Source organism: Gopherus evgoodei, chromosome 3 (assembly GCF_007399415.2).
Source record: "Gopherus evgoodei ecotype Sinaloan lineage chromosome 3, rGopEvg1_v1.p, whole genome shotgun sequence".
Lineage (NCBI taxonomy): Eukaryota > Metazoa > Chordata > Testudines > Testudinidae > Gopherus > Gopherus evgoodei.
Genome location: NC_044324.1, coordinates 5,173,381 through 5,195,270, shown reverse-complemented (window position 1 = coordinate 5,195,270; position 21,890 = coordinate 5,173,381). Strand labels below are relative to the sequence as shown.

General features: G+C 63.2%; 1 protein-coding gene across 1 annotated transcript in view; it reads left to right on the top strand.

The window, feature by feature from the left end:
- LRP1 (LDL receptor related protein 1) overlaps positions 1 to 21,890 on the top strand; it is a 180,201-nt gene that overhangs the window by 108,972 nt on the left and 49,339 nt on the right. Inside the window, exons 15-37 of the mRNA XM_030554642.1 lie at positions 961 to 1,086; positions 1,688 to 1,828; positions 2,370 to 2,495; positions 2,794 to 2,910; positions 3,278 to 3,358; positions 7,463 to 7,630; positions 8,101 to 8,283; positions 9,555 to 9,755; positions 9,908 to 10,153; positions 10,491 to 10,688; positions 11,811 to 12,015; positions 12,373 to 12,537; positions 12,782 to 13,026; positions 14,133 to 14,264; positions 15,547 to 15,774; positions 15,938 to 16,112; positions 17,188 to 17,282; positions 17,542 to 17,691; positions 18,107 to 18,247; positions 18,907 to 19,032; positions 20,699 to 20,830; positions 21,452 to 21,586; positions 21,700 to 21,829. Of these exons, the coding sequence (XP_030410502.1) occupies positions 961 to 1,086; positions 1,688 to 1,828; positions 2,370 to 2,495; positions 2,794 to 2,910; positions 3,278 to 3,358; positions 7,463 to 7,630; positions 8,101 to 8,283; positions 9,555 to 9,755; positions 9,908 to 10,153; positions 10,491 to 10,688; positions 11,811 to 12,015; positions 12,373 to 12,537; positions 12,782 to 13,026; positions 14,133 to 14,264; positions 15,547 to 15,774; positions 15,938 to 16,112; positions 17,188 to 17,282; positions 17,542 to 17,691; positions 18,107 to 18,247; positions 18,907 to 19,032; positions 20,699 to 20,830; positions 21,452 to 21,586; positions 21,700 to 21,829 (3,646 nt within the window). The remainder of the gene's footprint in view (positions 1 to 960; positions 1,087 to 1,687; positions 1,829 to 2,369; positions 2,496 to 2,793; positions 2,911 to 3,277; positions 3,359 to 7,462; positions 7,631 to 8,100; positions 8,284 to 9,554; positions 9,756 to 9,907; positions 10,154 to 10,490; positions 10,689 to 11,810; positions 12,016 to 12,372; positions 12,538 to 12,781; positions 13,027 to 14,132; positions 14,265 to 15,546; positions 15,775 to 15,937; positions 16,113 to 17,187; positions 17,283 to 17,541; positions 17,692 to 18,106; positions 18,248 to 18,906; positions 19,033 to 20,698; positions 20,831 to 21,451; positions 21,587 to 21,699; positions 21,830 to 21,890) is intronic.

The following is a 21,890-nucleotide window of genomic DNA, read 5'->3' as shown; positions in this document are numbered from 1 at the left end:
GCCTTGCTCCGTCGCGGGGCAGGCGCCGGAGGGAACTGGCTGGGACTTCGGTGCTTTCTCTCTCTGCCCCTAGGTCCCTGCCATACTGGGAGGGGCCCCTGTCTGAAAGAGCCAGCCGTGGGGCTGGAGCCAGGAGGTTCCCTGGTTACTGTTTGCAGCCTGATCTCTCTCCTGCATTCCTCCTTTGTGCCCCGCTTCTATCCAGACCCCAGGGGAGACCAGTAAGGTCTGGGGTGGGGGCCAGTGCTCAGCACTGCTGAGAATCAGACCCTCCTCCTCAGCTGAAACAATCCTCTTCTTCCGTTATCTCTCCATCCTTCGCTATCCATCCACCCCTACATTGTCCTCTGCCTCTCCAGCCAGCAACCCCATGCATGCCTGTCTGTCTGTCTGTCGGTCTGTTTAGTTAGCTAGCTATCTGTCCATCCAGCCATCCATCCTCTACGTATTCCTCTGTCTCCACCCATGTAACCCCATGCACACCCATCTGTCTGTACGTCTATCCCCTTGCTGTCTGTCTGTCTATCCCCATCCACCCTATCTTATCTATCTATCCATCTATCCTCATCCACCCTATCTATCTATCTATCTATCTATCTATCTATCTATCTATCTATCTATCTATCTATCTATCTATCTATCTATCTATCTATCTATCTATCTATCTATCTGCTGCATATTCGTCTGTCTCTCCACCCATGGAATCCCCTCCTCCCCTCAGTCTGTCTCTGTCTATCCTTTTGTCCATCCATCCTGCCTCCCCACATGCCTAGGGACCTGCCCCACCGAGGAGCGGAAAACGAACCGTGCAAGGGGCCCTGCGCAGCTCAGCAGGGCTTTGGCACCTTGCTGAACTGGGCCCAGTTGTGGGTCCTGGTTTTCCCCAGGGGCTGAGCCCCAGCAGCACCCCCACCCCGCCCCCCCGTCGGCTGTTCTCACGCCCTGCCTTGCCCCCTGCAGTGGGCACCAATGACTGCCGGGTCAACAACGGGGGCTGCAGCAGCCTGTGTCTGGCCATCCCCCGGGGCCGGCAGTGCGCCTGCGCCGAGGACCAGATCCTGGGTCCTGACTCTGTCACCTGCCAAGGTACGTTGCCACAGTGATCGCTAGGGGGCGGGGCCACGAGCAGTAACGCCTCCCCCCCCCCCCCGCCCCCGGCCGGGTCATGCTTTCGGGGTCTGCAGGCTGCCGAGTCCACCCCTGCCTTAGAGAGAGCGGGTCTCCCAGTCAGTCCAATGGCTCAGTAGACGTCCCAGGACTGCTCCATACCTCAGTTTCCCCGCGTGTCAGACACAGACAGTGGGCAGGGAGGAGGAGGAGGCAGCCAGGTCCCAGCACAGGGCTGGGAGCCAGGACTCCTGGGTTCTCTCCCTGGCTCTGTGGCTCACTTGCTGCATCATCAGTTTCCTTGTCTGTGAAATGGGGACAAAGCTCCCCTAAGCGCCCTCATGCAGCAAAGCCCCCTGGACCGGGAGCCCGGATCCCGGTCGTCCTGGGCCTCGTGCCACAAGGGTCAGTCTCGGCTGCTCTGAGCCAAGGAGCATTTCACCCTCCCCTCCTGCTGGTGGGAGCGACACAGGAGGCCCTGGGCAGTGGGGGGAACCCAGGAGGCCTCCCCCTGCACTGCCGGCTGCAAAGGAAAATGCCTTTGTCACAATCAACCCCCCTCCTGCTTTCTCCTTGGCAGCCAACCCGTCCTACGTCCCCCCTCCGCAGTGCCAGCCCGGGGAGTTCGCCTGCAAGAACAACCGCTGCATCCAGGAGCGCTGGAAATGCGACGGGGACAACGACTGCCTGGACAACAGCGACGAAGCGCCGGAGCTCTGCCGTGCGTAGGAGCCTGTGGGTCTGGGGAGTTCCAGCTGGGTTAAACCATCCTCGCCACTGTGATGAACAGTGTGCCCCCCCCCCCCGACATCCCAGCCGCCCCCCGCTCTCGCCCTCTCCGGCAGCTCTTTCCCCAGAGAAATCCAGAGTCAGTGCTGGGCTCATGACCTGGTGGAGGTAGTGGTTACAGCAGGGGGGCTGTTCCCAGCTCTAGGAGGGGAGTGGGGCTAGTGATTACAGCAGGGGGCTGGGAGCCAGGACTCCTGGATTCTGCCCCCAGTCCTGGGAGGGGAGTAGGGTCTAGTGGCTGCCGGGGGGCGGCTAAAATGTCAGGACTCCTGGGTTCTATTTTCACTCTGCCACTGTCTCCCTGTGTAACCTTGGGCAAGTCCCTTTCCTCTCTGTGCCTCAGTTTCCCCAAACGGGGCTAATTCCCAGGAGGGCTTGCAGCCTGGCTCCCTAGAGCTCAGATGGAGCCAGCCAGGAGAGGGGAGGGGGTTTGCACCCCAGCATCCTGAGTCTCCTTCCCCTCCCCCGCCCAGACGAGCACACCTGCCCCTCGGACCGTTTCAAGTGCGAGAACAACCGCTGCATCCCCAACCGCTGGCTCTGCGACGGCGACAACGACTGCGGTAACAATGAGGACGAATCCAACTCCACCTGCTCTGGTGAGGAGCCCGTGTGTCCGTTCGCCCCCGTGTCGCTGGGGCAGCTCAGAGCCGGTGGCTGGAGAGCCAGTGCCCCGCGGATGCAGCCTTGCAGGGTGCTGGGCCTCTGAGCTGGGCTGCAGCCTTCGTGTCAGGCATGGCCGTGTGCAAGCCAGGGCCTGACCTCGTTTGCAGGCTCGGTAATCAGTTGCCCCCACCGCAGCCTCAGCTCCTCCCCCAGCCCCTCCTGCTGCGGGCGTTTAGCCGGGTGCCGCCAGGCTCACTGAAACACCCTGTGTCTGTCTTGCCCCATGCCCAGCCCGGACCTGCCCCCCCAACCAGTTCTCCTGCGCCAGCGGCCGCTGCATCCCCATCTCCTGGACCTGCGACCTGGACGACGACTGCGGGGATCGCTCGGATGAGTCAGCCTCCTGTGGTGAGTGTGGGGATGGGACCAGGGCGGGGGGCTGGCTGGCGTGGAGGGCAGGAAGGAAGAACAGGGCTCTGCTCCCCATCCAGCTCCTCTTCCCGTCTGTCGGTTGCTCGTTCGTTGGTTTCAGCAGGCGCCCCGGGGTCTGCAGCAGGGCAGGGAGGGACCCAGCCGTTCTAGCTGCATTGCTGGAGGGGGGAGCAGGTCTGGCAACGTGTGGTGGGGTAAGGGGGCCCAGGCCTCATGAGCTGCTGCCTAGCTGCTGGGGCGAGAGAGGCCCCTCCACGCTGGGCAGGTTATTTCATCATTATCCCTGGTGGCTGGGGCTGATCTGGCCCGGCACTGACGGGGCCCTTTCCCTTCTTCCCCGCAGCTTACCCCACCTGCTTCCCCCTGACCCAGTTCACCTGTAACAACGGGCGCTGCATAAACATCAACTGGAGATGCGACAATGGTGAGTGAGCTGCCCACGCCCGGGGGGCGCGACGCGACGCGGCGATGGGGAGATCAGAAGCAGGAGGTGCCCCTGCTGGAGCAGAGGCTGCTTTGGGGGATTTCTTGTGCTCTTTTGGCCACAAATCTTCCCCCTCCTGGGCACCTGAATCTGCCCGCTGGGCCCCCGTGCATAGGGACTTAGCTTGCGCTGGAAATGGACGTGCTCTGCAGCACGGGCCTTGGCTACCCCACAACCCCCTGTCAGGATGCCCACGCTGGGCTCAGATGGAGTCGAAGCTTGGATGGGTGTCCGTTCCGACAGTGCTGACGGCGAGGCTGGGATTCTGCCCTCTTGGGCGCCAGTCCAGGCGCTGCCACTGGCTGCCTGGCCAGCCGTGGGCACCTCCCCTGTCCTCCTCCCCGCCCCAGGGATCTTCCCTGCAATGCAGGGCGAGGGCCACAGCGAGTGTAGTTGGACCGAGGCCTTGGCAGGTGAAACTGCTTGAGAATGAGGCGGGCTTGATCCTTAGGGGTTGCGTTTGCTTTTGTATTGTACAGAGCCAGGTGGGTGTGTGGGTGTGCAGTGCAGATGTGCATGTGGGTGGGTGTGCAAGTGGCTGGTCTGGTACACATGTGTGCATACATGTGGGTGCATATCTAAGTGTGTGCGGGAGTGCGTGCAAGTGGTTGGGCGGTGCACGTGTGCGTACATGTGTGTAGGTGTGTGTGTGTGCGTACAAGTGACTGGTGCATGTGTGTGCATACGTGTGGGTACATGTGTGTAGGTGTGCATGCGGGTGTGCGTGCAAGTGGCTGGTCCAGTGCATATCTTTTGGTGCATGTGTGTAGGCGTGCATGCATGTGTGTGCAAGTGGCTGTCTGGTGCATGTGTGTGCATACATGTGGGTGCATGTGTGGTTTGCATGCACGTGTGCATGCAAGTGGCTGGTCCGGTGCACACGTGCATACATGTGGGTGTAGGTGTATATGCGGGTGTGCATACAAGTGGCTATGTGGTGCATGTGTGTGCATACATGTGGGAGCGTGTATGTAGGTGTGTGTGCAGGGGTGCATGCATGTGGCAGGGTGTGAATGTGTGGGTGCGTCCAGGTGCGTGTATACACGGGGGGGAGGGTGCGTGCGTGTCGGAGAGTGTAATACGGACCCCAGATGTTTGTAGGGGAGAAGCGGATTGTCCCGTGCTCTGAGGGGCAGACAGGTTGGGGGGCAGAGAAATGCTTTAGCTGGGGCTGGGGAGCAGGCCCAGGGGAATCCAGCGTAGGCGGCAGAGCACCCTCTTGCAGCGCCCCATTGAAGCTGCGGATCTGGATGCGGATGCAGGGATTGGAGCCTCGCAGACTCCGGCCGGTGCTGGCAAGTTCCCAAGCAGCTGGGCATTGCAGGATGGGTTTGGGTGCTGAGGCAGGAGACGGGATTTGCTGCAGGGCTCCCCTGGTTCCTATTTGTCGCCATAACGACTCAGCAGCATTAATTTTAACTAACAGCCCTGGAGCAGGCAGTGGGCTAAGGGCAGGGGAGCTGGGGCTGCGTTTGCTGGGGTTTTGCAGGGCCGGTTTCTGGGTGACGACACAGGCAGAGGATCCCTTGATTCGTGGTAAACTGTTTTCCCAGGGCTGTAATTAACCAGCCGCCTCTCCTCCAGAGGGCCGGCTCAGCCGCCCTCAGGTGTTACCTGAGCTTACAACACACGAGCATCGGCCCAGGGGGCTGGGGCAGTTTCTGGGCATTGGAGCTCAGGGCCTTGGCATTTCTCATCACCCAGCCAGCCCCCAAAAGACCCTCTGCAGGGAGCCCCACGGGGAGGGGACCGGGCGCCATCCACTGCTTCTGATCTCTCTCCCCCGTGGCAGTTTGATGTTCCCCTGTCGTCCGTGTCCGTCTGTCCAACTCCGTGTGGCTCTGCCTGGCGGTGGCGGTTTTCTGTTGCTGTTTGTTTTTTGTTCTGTCTCTTCAATGTGCCCACTCGCCTGTCTTCTGTTGTTTTTTGGTTGGTTTCTGTGTTTCAGAGAAGGATTGTGGGGATGGCTCTGACGAAAAGAACTGTCCAAAACCTACCGGTTAGTGCATAGATCAACATGTACCAGAACTCCCCTGCCACCAGTCCCCCAAAGCCTGCCACTTTTCTGGAGCGAGGGGTCACATAACTGCAGAAAAGCCACGGTTTCTTGTCGTCCCAGCTGATCCACACACTGGCAGGGATCAGAGAGGCAAAGTATCTGCTCCAGCGTCCTGCCTCTTGAGCTGTCGTTTATGTCTGTGGGTAGCCGGTGTCCAGTTATTATTAATTACCTGGTGCAGTAGCACGGAGGAACCACAGAACTAGACAGTCCCCGCTCCGGAGAGCTGCCGGCAGATCAGCCTGGTGGCGTTTCACACCTGTTTTGCACAGTTGTAAACGATGGCATGAGAAGCTGGGGCCATGGAAAACCCGACCCCTGGGAACACGATTGATCGGGGGGTTCCCCCCCCCCATTTGAAATCTGTAACGGGTGAAAGAGAAGGCAGGAGGAGGGAGATTTTGTTACACAGGAGAAGCCAAGTTATCTGAACAATAGGAGATATCTCCTCGGCCGCTCACTTTGCATTAGGGGAAAAGGGTCTGAGGGATTTCGGCTGGAAATGGATGTGAGGGGAGAGGTGTCAGTTTCCTTCCAAATGGATGTGACAGGCAGAGAGAGACTAAAGCCAGCGAAGGATGACGGCTGGGATCCAGCAAAGGCTGAGGGCTTTCTACACGGAGAAGGGGTGGGGTTTTTTTGCACCAATTTAGACGGGTTTTAAATGCTGTTGAATCAGTTCAGCTCAGGTAATCAGACCTAATCAGAGGCCTTGTGTACACTTGACCTGCTGCAGCGCAGATGCTACCTACACCGACAGGAGAGGTTCTGCACCTCCCCGAGAGACCGGGACCTCGCTCTGTCTACACGGCGGCTTAACTACCTTCCCAGGGGTGGGGGTTGTTCACCCTCCGAGCCAAGAAGCTGGATTGATCTAATTTTCTAGCGTAGATGAGCCTGTACAGTAATATCTGAGCCACTCACTGTCTCATATCCGAGACCACCCCCATGCGAGGCAGGGCTATGTACTTATCTCCATGGCAGCTGGGAAACTGAGTCAGGGAGCAGCTACGTGAGTGGCCCCAGGTCACACAGGGAGCCTGCGGTGGAGTGGGGATTTGAACTCACGTCTCGTGAGCTGCAGGTTGGTGCCTAACCACGGCACCCTCCTTTCTCCAGCCACTGTCTTAGCCCAAATCCAGCATGTGCTCACTTGGGGCTTGGCCAGTGGCGCTGGATAGTTTGTAAACCCGTTTTGTTCAGTTGACGCCGGAACTGTGCGTGAACTGGGCCTTCCTTTCCTGGTGGGAGTCGGGCCATCCCTGTGCATGAGAGGTACCAATAGACGTGCCGGCGTGCGATGAAATGGGGCAGGGACTTAGGTGTGTTACGGTAGTGCATGGACAGAGAGGGAGAGACACCCAGTCTGAGTAGTGAAAGGTGGGAGGGGAAACTGAGTCACCAAGCAGGGCCGGGGCGGGGCCAGTTTGCCAGTGTGAGGGTGACTCTGTGCCAGGCTCCTGGCAGAGCATTTTAACTCCGAACCAGTGTCAGAGCCCGCGGCTTTGAAGCTCAGTTTGGGATGGAACCGGACGAGCCCCTCCTTAAAGTGGCAGTGCTCAGGAATTGGCTGAATCCAATCAAACTTCCCGTGTACACTCATTGCAAAGGGGTCCACGGACGTGCCCCCTCACCCCCATCCTCCCGCTGGGCAGCGGAGCCCCACCCCCTGTCCCGCATGGTACATGAGGTGATCTATGCAGTTTCTGTGCTTCGTTTTCTTTTTGTGGCTGTGACGTTAGCGAGCATGTCGGGAGGGGGGGCGCGGGCTTGGGGGGAGGCGCTGCGGAAGGGGCCGACGTGAGGGGCCTGTCTCGCTCGGCTCCCCCCATGCTGTCAAAGTAGCTGGCTCAGGTGCACCCCTGGAGCTTCCAGCTCTGCTCTGCTGGGGGTGTCCCCCCCACCCCCAGGGACACTGGGCCATGCTGCCCAGCTCTCTGTGCCTGCTGATGCCCCCCTTCTCCCCTCCCGCCTGCCCCGCCCAGACAACGACTGCGGGGACAACAGCGACGAGGCTGGCTGCAGCCACTCCTGCTCCAGCAACCAGTTCAAGTGCAACAGCGGGCGCTGCATCCCCGTGCACTGGACCTGCGACGGTGACAACGACTGCGGGGACTACAGCGACGAGACCCACGCCAACTGCACCAACCAGGGTGAGCCCCCACCTCCTGGAGTCCTGCCTGCCTCCCCCCCACTAGCACCAGCTTTGCACGGAGGCATGGGGTGGAGGGTGAATAGGGAAGGGTCAGCAGCATGGGGAGCCCAGCTGCTTTCATGCTTAGGGTGTCCCCGGAGTCGGATCCCTCCCAACCCCGGACTCCGCACCCTGGGTGCCACATCTCCTTGGGTGTCTGCTCCCGGAGCCCCTCCTCCCCTTGGGGGCTGGACCCCAGACATCAGATCCTGGATCCTGCTGCCCCCCGCCCCACCCCAGCACTGGATCCCGGGCTCCCCTGTTGCCCCCTGGGTATCACCTTGGGTGCCCAATCCTGCTCCCTGCCCCCCACCCCCAGGCGTCGGGTTCTGCCTGCCCCCCGGGCATCCAAAGCCCCCTCGCCACCCATGCCGGGTCCTGCCATGGGGCGCGGCTGGTGACGCTCTGTCGTGTGGGCTCCGTTCCCAGCCACCCGCCCGCCCGGGGGCTGCCACACGGACGAATTCCAGTGCCGGCTGGACGGGTTGTGCATCCCCATGCGCTGGCGCTGCGACGGTGACACCGACTGCATGGACTCCAGCGACGAGAAGAGCTGCGAGGGCGTCACCCATGTCTGTGACCCCAATGTCAAGTTCGGCTGCAAGGACTCAGGTAAGGGGCATGGGAAGGCCTCGATCCAGCTGACGGGGGCGGGGGGGGAGAGGGGACACTAGATCCAGACGTGGGAGTGGAGCAGGGGCCTTTCACCAGCCTCCCTTTGAATCCCCACAGCACCCAGGTCTGGCGTCCCTGGGCTCACACCCCTAAGAACGGAGCTGCTCAAAACGTCTCTTTAAAATATGGGTTGTGAGGACATTTGGCCTGGTTGGTTTTTGAATGTGATATTTTTAACTTCGCCCCTCCCCCCACCGTGATTTCCTTGAAATTTTCCATCTTCCGACAAATTTGGATGGAAACTGTTTTTCTGTCTCTTTTTTTAAATGTTTTTTTCCCCAGAGTTTTGGGGGATCCTCGTCGCCTTCCCGTTTTTCATTGGTTGGCTTAGCCAGAGGGCGGTAGATGTTTTAAACTCTCCCTCCCAAATTGAAACATTTTCCTTTATTCATTTTTGTTTCCAATTTCTCCTTTTTCCTCCCCACAAACGTTCAGAATTAAAACATTTTTGGTTCCCTTCCCTGTCAAAAACATTTCAAACATTGAACATTTTCCTTCCCCCGGTTTTCAAGATTCCCCCTCCATCCCTCCTTGGAAACTGTCCAAACCGAATCACTTCTCTTGGCTGAAAACATTCAAACTTCCCAGTTGGGCCCCAAAAAAGAAGCGACAGGTCGTTTGCAAGGAAGCAAGTGCCAGGGATGAAAAAGAAAGAAGGGGAAAAACTGGGAGGGGAATTCAGTTAACAGCCAAGTGTTAAAATCAGAAACAGCACAAAATGAAACCGATAAAAGAGGAAAAAGCAGAAAGTCAAGAAGAAAAGTGTATGATGCTAAATTAAGCAGTAATTAAAATGAAGAATAATGAGTAAATATCAACAATTCTTGACATGAATTTAATGCATTTAGTAACTTGCAGTAAGAGCCAGAATGTCCCCCCACAGCTGTGCTGTTGTGACTGTAATTTGGGGATATGGATCGTAGATTCAAGTGGCCCCCAACTCTGACGACAGCTCCCTGGGGAGGTGGGTCCAGGGCTGGGGCACCCATGGGAAAAAAACTGTGTGGGTGCTGAGCACCCACCAGCCACTGCTGTTCAGTGGTGCCTCCAATCAGCTGTTTGGCGCCACACCCCTCCACCTCGGGGTGAGGGCGGGAAGAGGCGGAGCAAGAGCGCGGGGCCTTGGGGGAGGGGACAGAGCAAGGGCAGGCCCCCCTGCCTCCCTCCTGTTGTGTCTCACGCCACCCCGTCTCCCCTCCCGCTGCCAGCCCGCTGCATCAGCAAGGCCTGGGTGTGCGACGGAGACAGCGACTGCGAGGACAACTCGGACGAGGAGAACTGCGAGTCGCTGGTGTGCAAGCCGCCCTCCCACACCTGCGCCAACACCACCTCCGTCTGCCTGCCGCCCGACAAGCTGTGCGACGGCACCGACGACTGCGGCGACGGCTCCGACGAGGGCGAGCTGTGTGGTGAGCCGCGGGGGCGGGAGAACGGGGAGTCAGGTCTGTTCCTGACTCAGGGAGGGGAGAGGGGTCGAGTGGTTAGAGGGGGCGGGGAGCCAGGACTCCTGGGTTCTCTCCCCACCACCGGGGCTGACTGTGGCCACGCTCTCTCTCCGCAGACCAGTGCTCTCTGAACAACAGCGGCTGCAGCCACAACTGCACAGTGGCCCCGGGCGAGGGCATCGTCTGCTCCTGCCCGCTGGGCATGGAGCTGGGCGCCGACAACCGGACCTGCCAGATCCAGAGCTACTGTGCCAAGCGCCTCAAGTGCAGCCAGAAGTGCGAGCAGGACAAGTACAACGTCAAGTGCTCCTGCTACGAGGGCTGGATGCTGGAGCCCGACGGCGAGAGCTGCCGCAGCCTGGGTGAGCAGGCAGCTGGGGGGGCTGGCGCCTGGGAGCAGCACCGCCAGGCCGCTGGTATTCCAGGGGGCGAATGGCACGGGCGGGCAGGTCGGGGGCTGAACCTGGTTCCCTCCGCATCCAGAGTAACACCCCACCTGGAGGGAGCGCGCGTGTGTGTGTGCACTGCAGAGACACCAGGGGAGACGGGCCCCCGCTGTGCGCGCTGCAGAGACGCCGGGGGGAAGCCGGTGCCCGTTGCTCCTGTGTTATGGCTGGGCACAGGCCCCTTCCTGGCAGTGCGGCTTTGCCTGCAGCCTGGCTGGCCCCAACCTCTCCTTGACGCCCCTTTTGCTCGCAGACCCCTTCAAGCCCTTCATCATCTTCTCCAACCGCCACGAGATCCGGCGCATCGACCTGCAGAAGGGCGACTACAGCGTCCTGGTGCCCGGCCTGCGCAACACCATCGCCCTCGACTTCCACCTCAACCAGAGCTCCCTCTACTGGACGGACGTGGTGGAGGACAAGATCTACCGGGGGAAGCTGCTGGAGAACGGGGGTTAGTGGTGGGAACGGACGCAGCCGCGCAAAACCCTGTGGCCACCTCACAGAGCCACGTGCTATGGGGCACGGACGCATGTGGGGTAGGGTGGGGACACATGGAATTCGAACTCTCCAGCTCTGGATCCAAAGCTGTCACCTTGGCCCTGAATCTGGAGCAAGTATCCCACCGCTGCCACCATTCCGTCACCATGTCCCCCCTTCCAGCTGCTCACCAGATTGCTGTGAGGGGAACCCAACTCTCAGGGCCCCCGGGTGGTGTGAGCCTCCAGGAGCCAAGACAAGACAATGTAGCGGGAGCTGGGAGCAGGAATCTCCACCTGCAGGGCAGGGAGCTGCTGTGAATGGAGGGGAAGTTGCAGAGGGAAATATGTCCCTTGGAGCTAGTCAGGGGAAGTTGCAGAGGGAAATATGTTCCTTGGAGCTAGTCCTTACCCTCCCCCAGTCCCGGGGGGCCCTGTCGTGGCTAGAGCATTCAGCCCCAGATAATGATACTTTTCTGCCTTTAACTGCTGATCGTTATGTGGGAGTTAATTAGCATTTCCAGCAATTCTCTAATAGTAATTACAACCCCGCAGCTGAGCTTGCTGAAAGCTCGTCCTAACCTGATTAGCGCCTTCGGGAGCCTGAAATTCCATGGGAGAGAAACCCGGGGCTCGGGGTGCAGGGCCCCAGAGACAGGGGGATCTCCAGTGACTTCAGCTCATGGGGGCAGAAGGCCCACAGCTCAGCTCCTTGCTTTGGCTGTAGGACGAGGGGCCGGGTTTTCCCCAGGGCTTGAGATATTCCCGATATTTTCTTCATCTCATCTGGTCACCCTACACAGGGCCCTTCGGGGCTGTGGGTCAGGACTGAGGGGCACTGCAGAGCTGGGGGGGAGCCCAGGGCCGTGATATCCGGGGCTGCAGGTGGGGACTGAGGGGCACCGGCAGAGCTGCGGGTGGGGTGGTAGAGGCTGCGGGTAGGATGGGATTTGGCAGAAGAGGATTCACGTTGCTTTTGGGGGCTGTCCATGAGGGGAGCTGAACCCCCTCTGGGCTCCTGGCAGACAGCGGGGGGAGGGAGATGGGGGGTTAGACCTTAGCCCTCATGGTGCCGCGCTCCCTGCCCTGTCCTGCAGCTCTCACCAGCTTCGAGGTGGTGATCCAGTATGGGCTGGCCACGCCCGAGGGCCTGGCCGTGGACTGGATCGCCGGCAACATCTACTGGGTGGAGAGCAACCTGGACCAGATTGAGGTGGCCAGGCTGGACGGCACCATGCGCACCACGCTGCTGGCCGGGGACATCGAGCATCCGCGCGCCATCGCCCTCGACCCACGCTACGGGTGGGTGGGGGACCGCGAGGGGGCAGGCGGGCTGCAGGGTAGCCAAGCGCCCCTGGGCCCTGCCATGGAGCTGGGCTGGGCCTTCCCACCCCAGCAGCGGCCGGAGCCCCAGTCAGAGCCGGGCGCTAATAGGGGGACTCCTGGGGGATGGGGGGGCATTGCCATGGCAGTACAGAGATGACTCACCTGAAGGTGCTGGGGCCGTGGTTAGCGACCGCCCTGAGAACCGGGGGCTCACCCTGCCCCCCTTTGGCCCAGATACAGGGGTGATTGGCTCCCTCCCTGGAGCCACGCATCCCCTTCCCCTCTGCACCTCCCTCCCCAGCGACAGGCCCTCTGACTCCTTCTCCCCCACAGCATCCTGTTCTGGACGGACTGGGACGCCAGCCTGCCCCGCATCGAGGCAGCTTCCATGAGCGGCCAGGGCCGGCGCACCATCCACAAGGAGACGGGCTCGGGGGGGTGGCCCAACGGCCTGACCGTCGACTACCTGGAGAAACGCATCCTCTGGATCGACGCCAGGTAATCCGGGGGGAGGGTGTGGGAGGCCCAGGAGAGGGAGATCCCAGAGGGAGGAGGTATGGGGGGCCCGGGGAGGGGGATCCTGTGAGGGCAGAGGGATCCCGAGGGGAGGGGGGCATGGGGAGGAGGATCCCAGGGGAAGGGGACATGGGGCGCTGGGCTGTACCCCACAATCTGCCAGCCCCTCGCTCCACCCAGCCACAGCTCCAGCCTCACGCCGTGCCCTTGCCCCATGACGGCGCAGGTCGGACGCCATCTACTCGGCACTGTACGATGGCTCGGGGCACATGGAGGTGCTGCGGGGCCATGAGTACCTGTCCCACCCCTTCGCCGTCACCCTGTACGGCGGCGAGGTCTACTGGACCGACTGGCGCACCAACACCCTGGCCAAGGCCAACAAGTGGACAGGCCACAATGTCACCGTGGTGCAGAGAACCAACACGCAGCCCTTCGACCTGCAGGTCTATCACCCGTCCCGCCAACCGCTGGGTGAGACACCAACGCCGTGGGCAGGGGCCGCAGCCGGGGAGGCCCCTGGGGGCCCCGTGGTTGGGGGGGACGCAAAACTGTGTGCCGCGTGCATCCAGGGGAGCACTGCATGCTGGGAGCTGTAGTCCTGTAGCATGCATCCAGGGCGGTCTAGTCCTGTAGCGTGAATCTGCTGGAAGCATTGCATGCTGGGAGCTGTAGTTCCATGGCTTGCATCCGGGGCACATTGCATGCTGGGAACTGTGGTCCCGTGGCTTGAATCCAGGGGGACATTGCATTCTGGGAGCCGTGGTCCTGTGGCTTGTATCCAGGGGAAGCATTGCATGCTGGGAGCTGTAGTTCCATGGCTTGCCTCCAAGGGGACATTGCATGTTGGGAGCTGTGGTCCCGTGGCTTGCATCCAGGGGCACATTGCATGCTGGGAACTGTGGTCCCGTGGCTTGAATCCAGGGGGACATTGCATTCTGGGAGCCGTGGTCCCGTGGCTTGTATCCAGGGGAAGCACTGCATGCTGGGAGCTGTAGTCCCATGGCTTGCATCCAGGGGAAGCATTGCATGCTGGGAGCTGTAGTCCTGCAGCATGCATCCAGGGAGGTCTAGTCCTGTAGCATGAATCTGTGGGAAGCACTGCATGCTGGGAGCTGTGGTCCCGTGGCTTGCATCCAGGGGGATGCAGCTGCATTCCAAATGGGGCTGCCCTTGGCCCCCCTTTGTGCGCTGTGGCCGGCAGAATCGTGTATCAAAGCCCCCCACGACACCCCGTCTCTTTTGCTGGGCTTGGCTGTCTGTTGTCCTGGCCCCAGCATGCTGCTGGTGCAGAAAGCGCCCCCCGATGGGCACTGGCTGCCGCTGTGTTGACATGAGCAACCCTGGAGAATGGGACTCGGTGGGTCTAGGGAGCAGAAGTCACTGGGCTCTGCATCGTGAGCTTCCGGCACCGACTCCAAAGGGGTCAGGAGAGGGAGCTGCCCCTCCAGGCCCTCCGTGGATGGGCTGGTATCCCAGCCGGCGTCAGCATCCCTGACCCGTCTCTCGGGGCGCAGGGAACAGGCCCGTCCTGGCAGGGGCTCCTCACTGACCTCCCTCCGCTCTCCCCCTCGGCCCAGCTCCCAACCCCTGCGAGGCCAACGGGGGCAAAGGGCCCTGCTCCCATCTCTGCTTGATCAACTACAACCAAACATCCTCCTGCGCCTGCCCCCACCTCATGAAGCTGGACAAGGATAACACCACATGCTACGGTAGGTGGGGACCCCTTGGAGTGGAGGGGACTGCTTGGCAACCCCCCCGCCCCCATGGGGCCCTCTGCGACCCTGTATACAGAGCAAGAAACAGCCTTGCCTAAGGTCGCTCAGTAGGATCAGGGATAGAACCCAGGAGTCCTGGCTCCCAGCCCCCCTTCTCCAACCCACCACACTCCCCTCTCCTCCCCTCCCAGTGGTGGGGATAGAACCCAGGAGTCCTGGCTCCCAGCCCCCCTTCTCCAACCCACCACACTCCACTCCCCTCCCAGTGGTGGGGATAGAACCCAGGAGTCCTGGCTCCCAGCCCCCGCTGCTCTAAGCCGTGGTCCTCCCTGTCTTGGCAGTTCCAGACAAGCTTTTGGTGATGGGATGCGAGGGGCACATAGCGCCTCAGGGAATGGTGGCGGGAGGGAGGGAAGGAAATATCTGTGGGTGGGAGGGGTCAGAGGTGGGGGGAGCGGGGCAGGGAGGGGCGGGTGGATTGGGGAAGGGGGATCGATGAGTTTGTGGGCAGGCAGGAGGAGCAGGTGGGGAGTGGTTGTGAGGGGAGTCAGGGTGGGGGAGATTGGTGGTGGGAGAGTGGAGGTAGGGCAAGAAGAGTGGGGCGTGGACAGGGGCAGGTGGGGTGGAGGAGCAGGGTGTAGTTGGTAGACAGGAGGGCGTGGGGTAGGGGCAGGGAAGGGCATGGGCAGCGGGGTACAGGCAGGAGGGCGCAGGCTGGGCCGGGGTGGGGGGAGCGGGTAGGGGCAGGGGAAGGGCAGGGGGCGTTGGGTACAGACAGGAGGGCGCAGGCTGGGCAGGGGGAGCGGGGTAGGGGCAGGGAAGGGCAGGGGGTGTTGGGTACAGACAGGAGGGCGCAGGCTGGGCCGGGGTGGGGGGAGCGGGTAGGGGCAGGGGAAGGGCAGGGGGCGTTGGGTACAGGCAGGAGGGCGCGGGCTGGGCCGGGGCGGGGGGAGCGGGTAGGGGTAGGGGAAGGGCAGGGGGCGTTGGGTACAGACAGGAGGGCGCGGGCTGGGCCGGGGCAGGGGGAGCGGGGTAGGGGCAGGGGTAGGGGAAGGGCAGGGGGCGTTGGGTACAGACAGGAGGGCGCGGGCTGGGCCGGGGTGGGGGGAGCGGGTAGGGGCAGGGGTAGGGGAAGGGCAGGGAGCGTTGGGTACAGACAGGAGGGCGCGGGCTGGGCCGGGGCAGGGGGAGCGGGGTAGGGGTAGGGGAAGGGCAGGGGGTGTGGCTCTCCGATGGGCAGCTGTGGTTGCCCCTCACGCTGTCTCTCGTGCCCCAGAGCTGAAGAAGTTCCTGCTGTACGCGCGGCAGATGGAGATCCGGGGCGTGGACATCGACAACCCCTACTACAACTACATCATCTCGTTCACCGTGCCCGACATCGACAACGTCACGGCCGTGGACTACGATGCCCCGGAGCAGCGCATCTACTGGTCTGACGTCCGCACCCAGACCATCAAGCGAGCCTTCATTAACGGCACCGGCGTGGAGACCGTCGTCTCGGCAGGTGGGCGGGGTCCCAGGCCAGGCCTGTCCCTATGCAGTGGGGAAGCTCTGCAGCCCCGATCGCTCCGAGCTGAAGGGCAGGGGGTGCTGCTCCCCCCTGTAACCAGCCCCTTCCCTTCCCCCTGCGCCCCCCTAACATCTCTCCCGTGCCCCTTGCCTTGCAGACCTGCCCAACGCTCATGGCCTCGCTGTGGATTGGGTTTCCAGAAACCTCTTCTGGACCAGCTACGATGCCAACCGCAAGCAGATCAACGTGGCCCGGCTGGACGGCTCCTTCAAGAACGCTGTGATCCAGGGGCTGGAAAAGCCCCACTGCCTGGTGGTTCACCCGCTCCAGGGGTGAGCCACTGGGGGGCAGGAACGCACCCTGGGAAGGGGGGCGAAGGGTGTGCAGGGGGGTCGTGTGTGTGGCTGGGTCCTGGCGGTTGTGGGTCCCAGGGGGTGTAAATGGAGGGGACCCTCAGCTTCATCAGGAAGAGAACAGAAGGGCTGACCTGAGTCTCTCCATGGGGACAAGAGCTGGGCTAGCAGGGGCTGTGGGTCGGGAGTGAGGGGCACCGGCAGGGCTGGGGGTGGGGAGCCCAGGGCCGGGCTAGCAGGGGCTGCTGGTCCGGAGTGAGGGGCACCGGCAGGACTGTGGGGGGCGGGGGAGCCCAGGGCTGGGCTAGCAGGGGGCTGTGGGTCAGGAGTGAGGGGCACCGGCAGAGCTGGGGGTGGGGAGCCCAGGGCTGGGCTGGCAGGGGCTGCGGGTTGGGAGTGAGGGGCACCGGCAGAGCTCGGGATGGGGAGCCCAGGGCTGGGTTAGCAGGGGGCTGTGGGTCGGGAGTGAGGGGCACCGGCAGAGCTGGGAGTGGGGAGCCCAGGGCTGGGCTAGCAGGGGCTGTGGGTCAGGAGTGAGGGGCACCGGCAGAGCTGGGGGTGGGGAGCCCAGGGCTGGGCTAGCAGGGGGCTGCGGGTCGGGAGTGAGGGGAACCGGCGGAGCTGGGGGGAGCCCAGGGCTGGGCTAGCAGGGGCTGCGGGTCGGGAGTGAGGGGCACCGGCAGAGCTGGGGGTGGGGAGCCCAGGGCTGGGCTAGCAGGGGCTGCGGGTCGGGAGTGAGGGGCACCGGCAGAGCTGGGGGTGGGGAGCCCAGGGCTGGGCTAGCAGGGGCTGCGGGTCTGGAGTGAGGGGCACCGGCAGAGCTGGGGGTGGGGAGCCCAGGGCTGGGCTAGCAGGGGCTGTGGGTCGGGAGTGAGGGGCACCGGCAGAGCTGGGGGTGGGGAGCCAGGGCTGGGCTAGCAGGGGCTGCGGGTCGGGAGTGAGGGGCACCGGCAGAGCTGGGGGTGGGGAGCCAGGGCTGGGCTAGCAGGGGGCTGTGGGTCATGGTTGCGTGTGGGGGCAGTTGATTTGAGCTCTGTTTGTTTGTCTTGTGCAGGAAGCTGTACTGGACGGACGGGGACAACATCAGCATCGCCAACATGGACGGCAGCAACCGCAGCTTCCTCTTTACCAACCAGAGAGGGCCTGTCGGTATGGACCCCCCCACCCCCGCCCCCACGAACAGGGTCACCCCCTTCCCGCCTGGGGGGTGACAGCTGGGGAGGGCTCAGGGCCAGGGCCGCCCCGTGACATTTCCTGCCAGCCCCGGGGCCACTGAGCCTTGTACGGGCCCTGCCAGCCCCTCTCCCTGCGTGCCGGGACCGGCGGCCATGTTGTGCCGGGATCCGCCCCGGTGCTGCCGCTCTCTGCCCACGGGGGGAGCTAACGGTGCCCCCCCCCCCCCCACCAGGCCTGGCCATCGACTACCCGGAGAACAAGCTGTACTGGATCAGCTCCGGTGCCGGCACCATCAACCGGTGCAACCTGGACGGCAGCGGGCTGGAGGTCCTGGAGGCCATGAAGAGCCAGCTCAGCAAGGCCACCGCGCTGGCCATCATGGGTGAGAGCCAGGGGAGGGGGGACCCCCCGCAGCTGGCCCCTCGCTCCCTGCGCCTGGAGGGGAGGGACCTGGGGGGCAAGGGGATGGGGCTGGGGGAACCAGGAGATGAGGGGGTGGGGGTGGAGCTGGGGGAACCGGGGGTGGAGCTGAGGAGGTGGAGGAGGGGGGAACCGAGGGATGAGGGGTTGGAACTGGGGGATATTGAGGGGGGTGGAGCCGGGGGGATATTGGGGGTGGGGCTGGGGGACATTTCCCCATTGGGAAGCAGCCTGAGCCCGCCGCCCCCAGATGGTTGCAGGCTGCGGGTGGAGCCCGGCTGCCCGCTGGAGGCGGGCGCTGCTGCCAGGCTCTGGGGTGGGCGCTGGGCTGCAGGCAGCGGGCACGGTGCTGAGTGCCCAAGTCCCTCCCCTGGCAGGCGACAAGCTGTGGTGGACGGACCAGGCCTCGGAGAAGATGGGCACTTGCCACAAGAAGGACGGGACGGGGGCCGTGGTCCTGCGCAACAGCACCACGCTGGTCATGCACATGAAAGTCTATGACGAGAGCGTTCAGCACGGTGAGAGAGCCGGGGGGGGAGGAGCCACCCCCCCCGGGGAGGGTGCAGGGAGGGAGGAGGAGACCCCCCCCGGGAAGGGGCAGGGAGGGAGGAGGAGACGCCTCCCCGGGGAGGGGACAGAGAGGGGGGAGGAGAGGCACCGCCCCACCCCGGGGAGGGCTCTACGGGTGAAGATGTGACCCGACCACAGGAGCCGGCAGGCCCAGGCACCCGACCTGGGTTATTTGGAGAACTCTGGCGATTTGGGCACCTGGCTCAGGATTTCTTGCCGTGGGGGGTTGTGGTGGTGACGCTGCAGCCGATTCCACTCTGGTTGGGAATTGATGTGTGGGGCCTGGCACTGCCAGAGGTCCCTGGGCCCTGCAGCTGGCTGGAAGCGCCCAGCACCAGGTGGGGCTGGGGCTGGGGCTGGATCTGGGAGTTTTTGTGTCCATCCAGTGCCCTGGCTGAAAGCCCCCATCGTGCCGATGCTGGTGCAGGCGGGTGCTCTCTGGCTGGCGGGCGGGCGGGCGATGGCGCTGGCATCCAGCTGGCTGCGTGTGGCCAAGCGAGCAGGTCCCAGGACGGGAAGGAGTGTCCTGAAGCACTTGTAGGTCAGATCAGGATCTGCCTTGGCCAGGCCCCCAGCCGCCCCTGACCCACTCCCTTCTCGTGTCCAGGCAGCAACCCCTGCAGCGTGAACAACGGTGACTGCTCGCAGCTCTGCCTGCCCACCTCACCCACCACCCATTCCTGCATGTGCACAGCCGGCTACAGCCTTAGGAGCGGGCAGCAGTCCTGCGAAGGTGAGTCCGCCCCCCCTGCCCCCCACGCCCTGGCTGTCCTGCTCTGCTCCACGCAGCTGCCCTCTGCTCAGGCGCGGGGCATTGCCTCCCGGCTTCCTTATGGTGCGACCTGCGTGCAGACGTTCGCCAGCTCAATCTGATGGCCAGGGGGGCGGAGGAGAGATGGTGGCGTTTGCCCAGTGGCAGGGGCCTCCTTCCCTGTCCGGCTCCCGTGGAGTGGGGCAGGACGCCCGCTCAAGGACTGGCACGGGGGACCGTTGCTTCTCGCTGTAAGCCAGGGCTGGAGCAGCCCCCAGGGAGTGAGACACACCAGGAGTTTGCAGCTGAGCGAGGTGGAGATGGAGGCGCCTGGGTGGAGATAGAGGCGCCTGGGCTCATCCATCCCTGGCCTCGGGCCCAGCTGGTATCCCTTCCCCAGGCCTCGCTCCCTGCTGGCTTCTTCGTTCGTTCCCCGTTCTCCTGGCAAATCGGAGCAATGGACAGAGCCCACCCCGACCCCCTGTCCCCTAAGAGCCAGGCCCTGCCAAGGCATCTCAGCCTTGGGAGCTCTGCCCAGGGGGGTTGGGCCCAGGTCCTAATCACTCCTTCCAGCAGCTACCCACGGCCAGGGCTCTCCACTGTCACTCCACGCCTCCTTTTTTGGGGTCCCTGTGAGGGGCTCAGCCTTGTCTGAAAAATCCAGGTGTTTAAAGGGGGCTTCAGTTGAGCCCCCAGAATGGCCCATCGCACCTGAAACTCTTGGCTTGTGCGTTGACGTCCTGCCTGCGAGCCCCAGAGGCTGGGACCGGCACAGGACGGGCGAATTCAGCCTGCAGCCGCTGGAGACTGGCGCTCGGTTATACAAGAAGCAACTGGGTGGTGCTGGCAGGGGGTGGCCGGGTGCTGGGGTGGGGCGAGTGGCTGGGTGCTGGTGATGGGGAGTGTCAGAGAGCACGGTGAGGAGGGGGATTTGATCCCAGCGACAGGGCTCAGCCTGGAGCCGGGGAGGAGTTAGCTCGGCTTAGCCAGATCCCCAGCCCAAGGGCAGTGGGTCAGGTTCTGAGCTCAATCACTTCCCTGTGGGGGCTGCTGAGAGCCCAGGTTCCGCCCCCCTTCCCCGCGGGTATGGCTGGAATAATGGGGGCGGGTCCTTCCCACCTGCATGGAACTGCGCCCCCCATGGAGCACTGAAATCACCCCCAGGTGCTCGCGGGCTCTCGGTGTAGACGTGCTCCATTGCAGCCGCTCAGGCCTGTCAGCTCAGCCCCACAAGCACCATCTGCACCGCTGGGGGGCAGAGAGATGGGTGTCCTGGCAACGCAGCCCACTGTGCCCCACATCTCCTGCTCCCCTCCTCTGCCTGCAGAGCTAAACCCGTGACAGCTGCCTTCGCTCTCGCCCACGGCTTCCATGCGTCAGTTTAACCAGCGCACTGGGATGGGGGCACTGGGGGAGGCACATGTGGTTATGCCTCATGCTGCATCTGACCCAGTACAACCCCTCCCGTCTCGGCACACACCAGCCTCGGTGCTGCTGGGACACGGGCTGGGCCGCCCAGGAATCCCTTCTCCATGGCTCTGCTCAGCCCTCAGGAAGCCGCTGCCTTTTCCCCACAGCCCAGCAGCTCCCTGGCTCCCCGGCCCTGGCAGAGACCCCGCGGGGCCTCACTGTCCCCTTGCCTTCACAGGTGTGGGCTCCTTCCTGCTGTACTCGGTGCACGAGGGGATCCGCGGCATCCCCCTGGATCCCAACGACAAGTCGGACGCCCTGGTGCCCGTGTCCGGGACCTCGCTGGCCGTGGGGATCGATTTCCATGCGGGTGAGAGCCGCCATGCACTGCTCTTCAGGCACCAGGGACATGGTCTCATAGACCAGGCTTTGTTCCCGACCGGAGCAGGACTAATGCCCTGCTGCAGATTGGAGGGGAGACAATGTCCCTCCCTGCTGCCAGGCAGTGCCGAGAGCCAGGACTCCTGGGTTCTGTGCCTGGGTCAGCTGCTGACTCAACGGGGGAGTCCCTTTCCTCTCTGTGCCTCGGTTTCCCCCGTGGCATGATGGGGATGGTGATGCCAGGGTGGGCAGGGCGGCTAAGCTAGCTAGCGAAAGGCTGGGAGGCGCTGGAGATGCGGAGCGGTGTCGCTGAGCGGCCCTCGCCCCCACCCTCTTCAGCTCTGGGAGAGCGGCCGATAGGCGTGAGGTTTAACGAGGCCTTAGCCAGAGCCCTGCACCCTACGGTGTCCGGAGCCTTGTCCTCAATCCCCATAGTCCATGAGCCCCCACCCATCCGTATCTGCAGCCCTGCCCAGCATCCTATTTCTGGCATGTCGTCCCCATTGCATGAGCGCCCCCAGCTGGTGAGATTTGTGCAGAACATGCCCTCTGCTGTAAACTGCCCCCGCCCTCTCGCTGCCTGCCTGACCCCCGCCCGCTCTGCCCCTAGAGAACGACACCATCTACTGGGTGGACATGGGGCTCAGCACCATCAGCCGGGCCAAGCGTGACCAGACGTGGCGGGAGGACGTGGTGACCAACGGGATTGGGCGCGTGGAAGGCATCGCAGTCGACTGGATAGCAGGTGAGGCGCGTCCATACGTCCCCTGAGCTCCGGCCCCGTCAGGAGGGGAGCCACATGCCGGCACGGCCAGGAGCGGGGCCTGGCTCACAGGGCGTCACTGTCGCCCGCCCCAGGAAACATCTACTGGACGGACCAAGGCTTCGACGTCATCGAGGTGGCCAGGCTGAACGGGTCGTTCCGCTACGTCGTCATCTCGCAGGGGCTGGACAAGCCTCGAGCCATCACGGTGCACCCGGAGAAAGGGTGAGGCGCCCGTGGGGGGTTGGCTGCCCTGGGAGCAGGCAAGCCTGGACTGGACTAGATG